This window comes from Poecile atricapillus, chromosome 1, assembly GCF_030490865.1.
Source record: "Poecile atricapillus isolate bPoeAtr1 chromosome 1, bPoeAtr1.hap1, whole genome shotgun sequence".
NCBI classification, from domain to species: Eukaryota; Metazoa; Chordata; class Aves; order Passeriformes; family Paridae; genus Poecile; species Poecile atricapillus.
Window position 1 is genome coordinate 128,112,424 of NC_081249.1, and position 11,517 is coordinate 128,123,940.

Sequence of the window (11,517 nt, forward strand, 5' to 3'; positions counted from 1 at the left end):
ACAGCATTAAAATGCTGCTGCTGCTGGCAAACTACAGCCTGTTTAGCACTTCTGAGAATCTCAATGACAAAACACTTTGCTTTTTGTCTTTAATGTTCCAAGAAGGTCACTGGTAACACAATGCCTGTCTAGCACCACTCCTTGCTTTTAAAGTGTCCTTAACATCCACTTTCTCCCAGTCAGAGATCTCACTGCAGAAGCAATCCCATCAAACAAGAAAAAAACCCCGTTCCATTTATTTTGTTTTTTAAGGAATTACTTTTAATGAAATGTACGCAGAATTCTACAATAGAAAACTTTAATTCAAGTTATAAAGATATATATATGAGTTCAAGGTGTTTAATTTGAAAAATAAAAGACTGTCAACTGGATCAGAAAACATTCCCTTACAAATTGCACTCTTTATCCCTTCTCCCAATAAAAATATTTTGTTCCCTTCGTTTCAGTTGATTTTGCTTTCACATAAACAACATTTTAATCTCTCATAAAAACAGTCTTAATTGGCCCTGAGGTATGGCACAGATTGATGCAGTCCATGTCATTGCTTTCAGACACAGTAAAAGGACGTACAAAATCCTTAAAGAAACTTTTTGTCTCCTGAAGCAGAATATTTCCTGTAGCTGATGAGTGCTTGGCTACAACCAACAGGTTATTCCAATTGATTCCTAAAATATCCTGGCTCTATGCAGTAGGCAGTATACTCCTATTTCACATGAATCCTGTCAGTGAAGCAGAAGACTTATTAAAAGTGGGTAAGAAAAGCACTTCAGCAGAGAGATTTGACTTGGAGCTGTTGCAGAGCACTCACATAACTCATCCTGCTCACTTCCACTCCTCAGCTCTGCTCCCAAGGATTGCTCAGAGGCAGGAAGGAAGAACTGCTGGAGCAATCCTTTTCTTTACTCTACAGATACTGCAGAATGGATTACTCCTGGTGTCTATGAAAAAACAATCTTCAAAACACATCTGAGCTGGTCATTCAGCTGAAGCTCAGCATCTCCTCCTGGGGGCCTGGAATTGACAATTGTGGGAGAACTCTGCCTGCCCAAAAGGCAGATAGGTGGCAACTCCCATATTGCCCTTTGTTAGGATACAACCAGTGATACTTAATATAACCCAACTGGAAAAATACTGAGAATCAGCACACAATCCCGTAATGGTTTGGGCAGGGAGGGACCTAAAAGATTGTCCAGTTCCAACCAGTGACTCCTTCCACTTGACCAGGTTGCTTCAAGTCCCATCCAGTGTGGCCTTGAACACTTCCAGGAATGTGGAGAAGAATCATTGAAGGGAAAAAACCCCCAACTGAAATTATTTTTCTATCATGTGATTTATGGCAGTTTCCACTATGATTTAATATTCAAGCCCCACTGTTTGAGGAACAGGTACCACATACAATGATTGAAAATGGTCAGTGTCACGACATTTCTGCAGACCAGTGACAGGTTATGGGCTGACACCTGGCCTTCACAGCAAAGGCACCACATAAAAAGAACTTGGAAATAGCTGAAGTCCCACAGGTGCAGCAGCAATAAAGCCTCTTCCAGTATCTAGCCAGGCACTTGGGAGATGTTTGCAGAAACACAGGATCCTACAGCTGTTCAAGCAGTAATGATTTTATGGGATTCTCCCCGCTGAGGCCTCTACAGCCCTGTATGTCCTGGACTGTGTAATTGTGCTATTTCTCCGGCCTTAGGTCAGGCATGAAGGCCACTGACTGAAGTTTGTTCCAGATGAAAGCTGAGAATCTGACAGAGGTTTGTGAATCCTGTTCCCTCTGTGAGTGACTCACACCTTCCAGCACACACTAGCAGCCTCTGTGACAGAGGTCATAGAAGGATTCCCAGCAAGAGGCCCCGAAGCATTCACAGCTTTGAAAAGAGGCTGCTGTAAACATCTGTGAGACACACAATCTCTTGGATAGTTTCAGGAGAACACTTCTTTCAGGATGCTGAAGGCACTTGGTGATTGAAGACATTGGCTCAAGTAACTGAAGACATTTGATTTCATTTTCAAACCCAGGCACGTTTTTTCCAAGAAAGCCACCACAATATTTAATGTCCCTCTTGCACTGCAGTCTGACGTTACAGTTGTCTTAATATACTTTCATGGAGAGCAAATACATTTGACAAATTATCTAAGATATTATTTTATGCTACTCCAGAAGAAAAGCCAGCACCGAGCTGAAAGGTTTACTCCTTCTCCCTTTCACACTGTATTTATAATAGGCCACAAAAAAAAATCCAACCTCCCCATGAAATTTTAAATTCCATTTGCCTCACAAGTGTCTCATGGATGTATTTCCAGTAGAGATGCATCTGAAAAGTGCCTGCAGCAAAGCAAATCTTTCCAGGTGAGTGGCAGAACAAAAGCGTGAGAATTTCTACAAAAATGAGCTCGTATCTTGTGAAAGTTAAAATATCTTGACAGAAGTATTAAACTACAAAGTGTTTTCTGAAAGGAATCTGTCTCCATGTCAATTTTCACAGAGCACAAATTAACTTATTAAGGCACATAAATAAATGGTATGATAAACCAGTGATAATTATTTTGGTTCAGAAGAGAAGGCAGCACTCTGACTTTTTTCATTGACAGTTTTACACTGATTTCATCTGGTTCCAGTGTTCAACTCTGAGATCTTGTCTTCAACCTTGTCTGCCACCAAATTCAGGTTGCAGCCCCGGAGGGCTTGTATTAAGTCAGCTACCTTTGCATGCTTCGCCTTCCACGACTGCCACTGTCGAAGTGCCTGAAAAACCTGTTCAGACAATTTATCTCGATAGTCTGTCTCTATCCTGTCCAGCTTCACCTCTGGCATCCCAAGTTCTCGCATCAGCCTCTTCCACTCTCTCCCAACATTGTCATGTATGACAGCAACAGCTGCCTTCAGGAGACCTGAAACAGCACAAACAGATCAAGTCAGCCATGGATTTACTAAGAAATACAAGAAAACGTTTAGAAGTTGCTGGTTTTATTTCAGCAAAATGTCACTACTCTTGTTGCACTGTTCATACTGAGAGTTCTACAGAAGCCACCGGATAGACTTAGAATCCCAAAAGATAAAAGAAAAGGAAGATAAAAAGAGGGGGAAAAATTCCACCCCGGAAAGACATTTGTGTACACATTTACTGGGGTTGCTGGGGAGCGATATATACGGGGATATAACTATGTATATATATATATATACACATATATATATATATAATAATCCACCTACGTTGTTCATGCCCATCTGGCTGATCATCAGGGGCATAAGGTTCCTCCTCTTCGAACTGAACCAGCTGTGACAGCAGATCGCCCCTATCGATGTGCTGCAGCAGCTTTCTCAGGAATTCCAGGTTGTCTTCCGCGATCTTCTGCTGCTCTATCAGGATGCTGAAGAGATCCCTGCCGCTTTGCACCGCCTCAAGCTTTCGCTTGCTAATTTTGTCGCGGCAGAGGAACTTCATGGAGGAGAGCTCCGTGTCCGACAGGCCCGATGAGATGGAGTGCAGCAGGCTCAGGAAACGACTCACGCCGCCGGACCCCGCGCCCGGCACAGGCCGCGCGGGGGAGATTTGGGCGTCCTGTCCAAAGGCTCTGGAGGGGAAATCCATTCCCGTTTGCGCAGAGCGACTTGCCGGGAACCCGGAGACACCGGAGAAACGATACGGACCCGACCCGGCCCCGCCGCGACCCGCGCCCGGAACTCACGTGACCCCGCGGCTTTCCCGCCCCGCTCCCGCCCCAAGATGGCGGCTGAGCCGCCGCCCGTTACGGGGGTTTATGCTCCATCGCTTCCGCCTAACTTGGGGTTGGGGATCCACTGCCCCGAACTCCTCCCCGGGCAAATGGGCCTGTTTGGTGCTGCTGAATGCTGAGCGTGTGTTGGAGCCGAGCTCGGCGAGGCAGGTGTCCTGGTGCAGGAGAAGCCCTGGTGCTTCAGCCCTGGCCAGGGTGCAAAATCACAGAATCACAAAATCACAGAATCAATCCCTTGGGAAAGACCTCGGAGGTTATCGAGTCCGATCTATGACCGAACACCACCATGTCAGCCAGAGCATGGCACTGAGAGCCACATCCAGTCTTGTGTTAAACACTTCAGGGACTCCACCACCTCTCTGGGCAGGCCATTCCAATGTCTGATTACCCTTTCTGCAAAGGAATTCTTCCCAGTATCCAAATTAAACCTTTCCTGGTGCAACTTAGGCTATGTCTTCTTGTCCTGTCACTCGTCTGGGAGCAGAACCTGACCTCCCCCAGCTGTCCTCCCCTGTCAGACAGTTGTGGACAGCCAGAAGGTCCACCCTGAGCCTCTTTTTCTCCAGGCTGAGCCCCTTTCCCAGCTCCCTCAGATGCTCCTTGGATCCTCCAGACCTTTCCCCAGCTCCATTCCCTTCTCTGGACATGCTCCAGCCCTTCAATGTCCTTCCTGACTCAAGGGGTGACCTCACCAGTCTAAGCCTGAAGTTGGGGGAATTGTAGATTTCCTGTTTAATACTGAATCATTTGACTTCTTGTGAACACCTACCCCTATAAGAGTTAATCTCTGTGGGTTTTGTTTTTTCAAAAGATGGAAAGAAAAGCAGTACAAGGATGAAAGGTTCAGCCTGGGCATGAGGAGGCTCAGGGGGTACCTTCTCGCTCTTCACAGTTCACTGAGATGAGCGTGTAGACAGGAGAGGGTTGGTCTCTTCCCAATGAAAAGAGGCTGGACAAGAGGAGAATCACCACGGGAGGTTTAGGTGGGCTATTAGGAGAAATTTATTCACTGAGAGGATGGACAGGCATTGGAACAGCCTGCCATGGGGAAGTGGTGGAGTCACTGTCCCTGGAGAGATTTAAAAGATGGGCAGATGCGGTGCTTTGAGACATGGTGGTGGACTTGGTTGGACTCAATAATCTTAGAGGTCTTTTCCAACCTTCATTGTTCAATGTTTTATGATTCTATAAAGGGCTTTCTCCACCAAAAGCAAGAAAGACCACAACAGAGCCCTGCTTCCAAAGAGATGCCATTCCCATGGTTTCCCTGCCTGACAGCTGCCCAGGGAAGCAGGCTCTGCCCTCCCTGTGTGGCCCCTGCTGCCCCCAGAGACCTCCAGCCCTTCCCTGGAAACACAGGGCATGTAGCCTGGCCTTTGGTCCTCACAAAGATTAATTGTGACACAAAGTACCTCCTGACCTTTAAAAGGGAGGAAATAGGCTAAATGTTAAGTCCCTGTATTTTAGAGGTGACTCTTACAGAAGGTGGAAGGTTGTGAACTTAAATGGGAAAGATCAAGTTCATCCCATTATTTTGTAGGTGCCTTTTGGTTCTCAGCACATGTAGATAGTTCAGAAATTTCCTTGTTCCATCTGTGAGCACTGGCATGTTGATTCCCCAAGCTACCCAATTCCCAAGTTGTTTTCAGCACACTTTAATTTATTATTCTTGCAGCACACTCACAGACCTATGTTCTGTCATCATAAAAAGATTTCTGACTGATAAATGAACTTAAACACTATCATCTTCCTCATCTTCGTCTCCACTATCACATTACGACATGAAGGCCAGCCCCCAAAACATTTCTAAAACTCCCACAGGCACAAGCCCTCCTTAGATAAACTCACTAGATATTTTTGTTTATTCCCTAAATGCTGCCAACTGGAGGGAATTATGTTGTTGCAGGGTCTCACAGTAAAGCAAAGAGTGAGAGGAATTGCCACTGAGAATCTGAGCTGGGACAAGATGTGCCTGATTTAAGAGTTTTTTGTTGTTTGTTTTTTTTTTTAGCCCTGAATATACTTTAAACTCAAGGAAAGACATTAACAAAAAGGGTAGTGTAGGAGGAATATATTTGCTGTGTGCGCTTTAATTTATGAAGCATGAGTAACCCTTGCAATGTTATAAGAAGTATAAAATCCAGTTAAATAAAATTTCTTTTCAGTTTTTCCAAGGAAGGTGACTCTACAAAACATCAGGGACCAAATGACATCATGCCTGGTGATGGCAACCAGCTGAATTCAAAGACAAATCTACATGAGAGAAGTCCAAATCAGTACAGTTTATACCTTTATTCTCTATACCCTGACATGCAATTGAAAACAACATCAACTGAGATTTTAATCAGTTCGTACAAACCTAGTGGCCAGATTCAGCACTGAGGTACATGGAGTGTGAAGGTGATGCTGCACATTTGTGTAATTCCAAAGGTGTCTAAATTAGTAACAAAAGTGAAACTAAAAGACACAAATCAATATTTAATTACGACTCTTCTTTTAAACTCACTCCTAACAGAAGGCAGAGGTTGATTGAGAAGGGTCTTTTATTCTGTCTGGAATTTATTCTTGGATGCATTCACTGATGAAAATACCCCAGCACCTTGCTTTATTCCAGTGATTTTCTTTGGGAGTGGTTTGTGGGGCTTTGGCAAAGAAAGTATTAGGTGAGTCTAACAGATAGTAAGCACTTCTGCATCAGAATAAAACTTAATAGAAATTATTTATTGGAGCAGCTTAGATTTCAGTGGAAGTTTCCCAGAAATATAAGTGCTGTGAATGATCTGGTTCCTAACCAAATAATCCTCAAATTTCTCCAGGCAAGATGAGTCCTTGCAAAATACTGCAGAGGGAGCTCGGAGCCTGGGAATGCTTCAGACTTAGCTTTGACTTCAGGGTCTGTGCTGGAGGAGCAGGGAAAAGAGAGTGTGAAAAGTTTAATTTCAGCAGAGCCCTCACGGAGGTGTCAATCACCAGGACATTCAGGCAAAAACCACCCATTTGGGGACTGCAAAAATAGCAAAATGTGGGGCTGTCCTGAACTTTGGGTGACTGAGGTGTGTTTGTGTGGAAACTCGGGAAGATCCTTCTTTATTTCCAGCCAAGGCAACCAACATTCTGCTGGTCCAGAGAAAGGGAGTATTTAGGAGCTTCTGGGTTTAAAAGTGAAGCAGCTTTGATAATTTCTTTAATTTCCCATGCAATTCAATAACAGATAACCCACGGGGGATTTAAAATCCTCATCCCGACAGTTCTGAGACACAGGTTGTGCAAACACAGACAGCGCTGAGGAACTGTTTCTCTTTTGAGGCCCAGTCGATTGTACGCTTCTTTTAATACACCTACTCTTGTCTCTTAAGGGAATTCATAGCACCTCCTTTTTTCTTTGCTGTTTTCAAGAGGAGATTTTGCACAAAAAAAGTGCAACCCCTCCCTACTAGCAGAATTGAATTGTAAGAGGTTTTTAGTTTGCTTACTTGCTTTTTTACTCCCATGGTGAATAAACTGATGTCCATAATATTTCTTAATATATTTATCCAATGCCTCTCACCCATTTTTTGCAAAACCCTAAAATGCACATTTTCAGCAAGGAGAAGACAGTTTCTATACTTTCTTTTGTGAAAGAGTTGATCTGTACATGTTTATTTTGTCAGCTATCACCCCTCTGTTGCTATAACATCCAGACTAGAAAGAAGTGGTCTGATAAAAAAACTCATTTGCAAAGAGACTCAGGATCTTTGGAGAAAACTGTCCCTGAAAAAAAGGGCCTGTAAGAAATGTCAATTATTGTAGGTTGAGAGAGAAAATTAGAAGCAGAGTGTGGGAAAAGTAAATAAGTACTGAAAAGAGAGTGAACTCTGGCATGACTAGGTTGTATACAGATAAAAGATCTGGCCAAGTAACAACAACAACAAGCAATAAGTTGTTAACAGATGCTTGAACTTAATATTGAAACAGCAGAAGTGTTGATATAATTCTGTTGATACAGTTCTGTTATGTTATTGTTGGCAGAATAAGTTAGTTTAACTTTAGGGGAAGGGTAAATTGTAGACTTTTGTTTATTTGCTCCAGCTAAAAACCTCTGACTTGACTTTTTACCTATTTTTGTAGTGAATTTTCATCATACCATGGAAGTATGAAATCATTCAGACAAACATTTCACATGACAATAAAGCTGTGTGTATATATTAGCCCAGCACATCTCATTCCTCTGAACCATATTTATTACTTAAGCTCTGCAACATCAATTTTTGCACTTGGAAAAACAGAAGAACAGAGGAGAGAGAGAGAGCAAGGGTTATTTGCAGAGGAATGTCATTGTGAAATGACAAAACATCCCCAAATAACAGTGAATGATCATTAGACCTCTTTTGAGGCCCTTTCTATTCAGTTCAGTTTCTGCTCTGTGACTGGCTGAGGGCAAAGTAAAGCAAGTTAAGATCCAAACTGGAAGTTGCTATTCATCTAGGGAAATAATCCAGCAGCTCTGATTGCCAGGCTTGGAAGCTAATACTAATTCATTTCTGCAGAATATGTAAATTTGTTCTTTATTTTCCTGGGCTGTTGTATTGCCAGTTCCTAAACCAGATAAAACCCTGAAAAGGTAAATAGTTACAACAATAACATTTATTTTCTGTAAATTGAGGTGTTTTTCTTAATTATCCTTCTTTGTATTAGAAAATACAATATTCTGAGCAGCTATAAAGTGAAGGTTAGGATAACAAAAATAATTATTTTGCCAAAAGTGGACCCATTTCCCACCACTTTGGAGTATTGCTTACAAGCAAGTAATTAGTTCTGTACTACAGGACTTCATCCTCACACGCAAGGAAAGGTTTTCTTCCCCTTTCCTTACGAAGGAGCAGCACTCCATTTCCTGCTGCAGAGCATTGCAGCTGAAATAATGGCAGCAGGTATTTCTCATTTGTTTTGGTGTCTGTGACTGTTCAGCTCTTATCTCTTCTGCACCAACAGACTGTGCTTTGGACCTGGTGAAAAATGTAAACTTTATCTCAACTATGTCTTTGCATCCAGCCTGCAGAGTGGCCTCTTCAGAGACCAAAAAATATTTAAGTGTCTCTCAGAGGTACTGAAATTTTGCTTTAATAAATAAAAATGAGTGAGCCTGGTCACACTTACTTGATTTTTGAGTTAAACTCGGGTGTTGTGAACTCACTCCTATGACTGGATATAATGACAAGCCAAGAGGTGGGGGTTATTTCCTAGAAACAAGTATTGCCTTACACAGCTGTGATTTTCATTCTTTTCACGATGTGCCAATGCAGTATTTTCTGCCCAAGTCACTGGAGCTGGAAGGTGTAAGTTTTTTATTCAATCCCGATTACAGAGGGAGTGCCTCATCTGCTCAAATACAGTGCAGTTATTATCCAGTTACTTCCTTTTAAAACATGAATGGTTTTGTGTGGCCACTAAGTGATACAGGATATGACTGGGTGAGTTACTCATAGGGATTTAGATATAATAAATAAGAAAGCAAATCTGGTTTCATCATCCCTCTCCCTTGATTCTTTGAGGAGGAAGTATTTTTTTCTGCTCTCTGAAGAAATGCTGTAATTTGAGCTAGTCCACAGTGCTGTGGTCAGAACCAGATACCAGCTAGTCCTAAACCACAATTTGAAGTCCATTTTCGTAGACAAACATGTAGGAAACTTGTTGCATTTGTTTCCAGAGATGAAAAGTCTAGGAAGGGAGTGTGACTTCCTGAGAGAAGGCTGGATTAATCCAATACAATATATAGCATTTATATATTTTCCTTACCGTCTGTATACTTCAGAAGAGGTGAGGAAGTTACACATGCCACAGCTTGGTGCCAGAAAAGCCACAGAGTAAAAAAAGTTTTATTTTTTTTCCTTGTGTAGGTACAACTAAAATTAAATGATTTGTAGCAATCAGCCCCAAGCTCACCCTCTGTGATCAGTCAAATAGACATTTAACCATATTTTGCTGTTCTTCACCAGTTTTGGAGCGAGGCTTTTGAAAGGGAGCCTGTACCACATCTTTACCAAGCACCTAAACCTGGCAGTAATTAATTAATTGCCACTTCTTATCCCCAAGAAGCCCCAGGGGTGATTACCAGCTTAGCTCACCAGCTCTAAAAGGCAAGCCTTGTAAAGAGGTGGAGGAACTTGGTTTCAGAAGTCAAATGCAAAGAGGCAAAAGGGAAGAGGTTAAGTAGAAGTTCAGAACTGCCTCTCAGTTTTGCTTCTTTTTCTTTTTGAAGACAGAATGAAGATGGAGCTGAAGTTCATGTTGATTTGCTGGCAGGAGTCTCACTGTTCCTTCCCTGCTCACAACTCCCCTTTTCCACTCACAGCAGTGCCTGAGGAGAGTCAAATGCCCAAACAGTCCCAGGAGTCAAGAGCCCACCTACCTTCTGACACACAGTGCACACACATCACCTGTTGCAGTAAGCCCGGAGCACTCTGGCCTGCTGGGATTTATTGCTTTCCCACTTGATGGCTAATTACTTGCAATTACCTTGCTTCTTTACCTGGAGATGTATTTCAGAGATTAATACCTTGAGAAATGAGAGCTGCTCCTGTAATTACATGCTGTTGCAAGGACAGATGGGATTCCAGGCTCATGAGTTCCATTCCTCCCACAGGACCAAAGACTTCCAGCTTCCATCTCCTCACAAGATCCACCATGTTTCCTGGCTTGGCATGGTTGGGATGGCATGTAGCTGTGGGAACACTGGCAAAGGCTGCCCCATAACCCACCTACAAGTTGGCCTTGCCTTAGAAATCTGTCCTCTTTCCAGAAAAAAACTCTCCTGTGGCTGATCTGCCAGCTAACTTGGGTCTGAGAACAGCAGGCCTTTTCTTCCTCTCTTGCCTACTTTGCACCTTTTCTTTAGCTCCATCTCATACTTCAGCTGGAGAAGATAACCACTATTTTTTCATTTAGCAGTAAAAATAGGGAATAACCTTTTCTTCTCTTGTAAGATTGTTTAACCACATGCCCCTCACTCTGAAAATTAGACTTTATTGCACTTAAGCTTGTTCAGCACAAACACACTGCCAAATATTTTGTATTTAGATTCTTTTTTCTCATGGTCATCCAAACAGATACGTTGCCTGTTTTGGCATGATTTTTTTTTCCAGAGATGGTACTAAGCCAGATGAAAGCTATGACCTCAAAGTCTTCTTGGATTTTCTATGATTTGCCCCATGGAAACCAGAACAATGGTGCACAAACTCTTTACTGCTCTCACAATGCATCTGCATTGATATATTTTGGCTTTAGCTGACACTGAAGGTTAGAAAAGTAAGCTACAAAAACTGTCAGGAAATTTTATTTTATCCAAAGTGAAACAAATCACTCAGTAAGTACTGCTTAACCTCATGCAAAGCATGCAGAAAGGAATCAATGGAAATATTTTCTTTGGCTTCAGGTGGCTGACATGGCCTTAAAAATTAAGGATAGAGTTAAAATTCAAAATAAGCCACATTCATAGTTAGTTTTTTCTTCAGAAAGGCCTGTTGGGCTAAAAAAAGAAGGTTAAAAAAAGACCTTTGGTTTTTCTCTGCTATACTAAAAATGGCATCTTGTGTTTGGTTATGGAATAAATAGTGCTCAAACGTGCAAAGAATTGAACCAGAGTTTGAATGGAATTCATATAAATTTTAAGGCAGGCTTTTTCTCAGTGGCAAGAGGAAGAGAACTTGTTTACTCTGAAAATTTCATAGGAAAATATAAATGCACCCAAGTGATGTATGGAACTCTGGGAGAGGTCAGACTCCAGAGGTATCGAGATGA

General features: G+C 42.3%; 1 protein-coding gene across 1 annotated transcript; it reads right to left on the reverse strand.

Annotated features, from left to right (window-relative positions):
* Positions 1-247: 247 nt before the first annotated feature.
* Positions 248-3,699, reverse strand: FADD (Fas associated via death domain). The gene is made up of 2 exons (XM_058828984.1): positions 3,218-3,699; positions 248-2,895 (listed from the first exon to the last, which is right to left on the reverse strand). The coding sequence occupies exons 1-2, from the start codon at positions 3,594-3,596 to the stop codon at positions 2,609-2,611; spliced, it is 666 nt and encodes a 221-aa protein (XP_058684967.1). The 5' UTR covers positions 3,597-3,699; the 3' UTR covers positions 248-2,608.
* Positions 3,700-11,517: the final 7,818 nt, after the last annotated feature.

Bases quoted from the DNA above. Each gene is read 5' to 3' on its own strand.
- FADD (XM_058828984.1), bottom strand. From the start codon at position 3,596: ATGGATTTCCCCTCCAGAGCCTTTGGACAGGACGCCCAAATCTCCCCC. The intron at 2,896-3,217 runs GTAGGTGGATTA...GTGCTGTTTCAG, and splicing joins GCCAGATGGGCATGAACAAC to GTCTCCTGAAGGCAGCTGTT.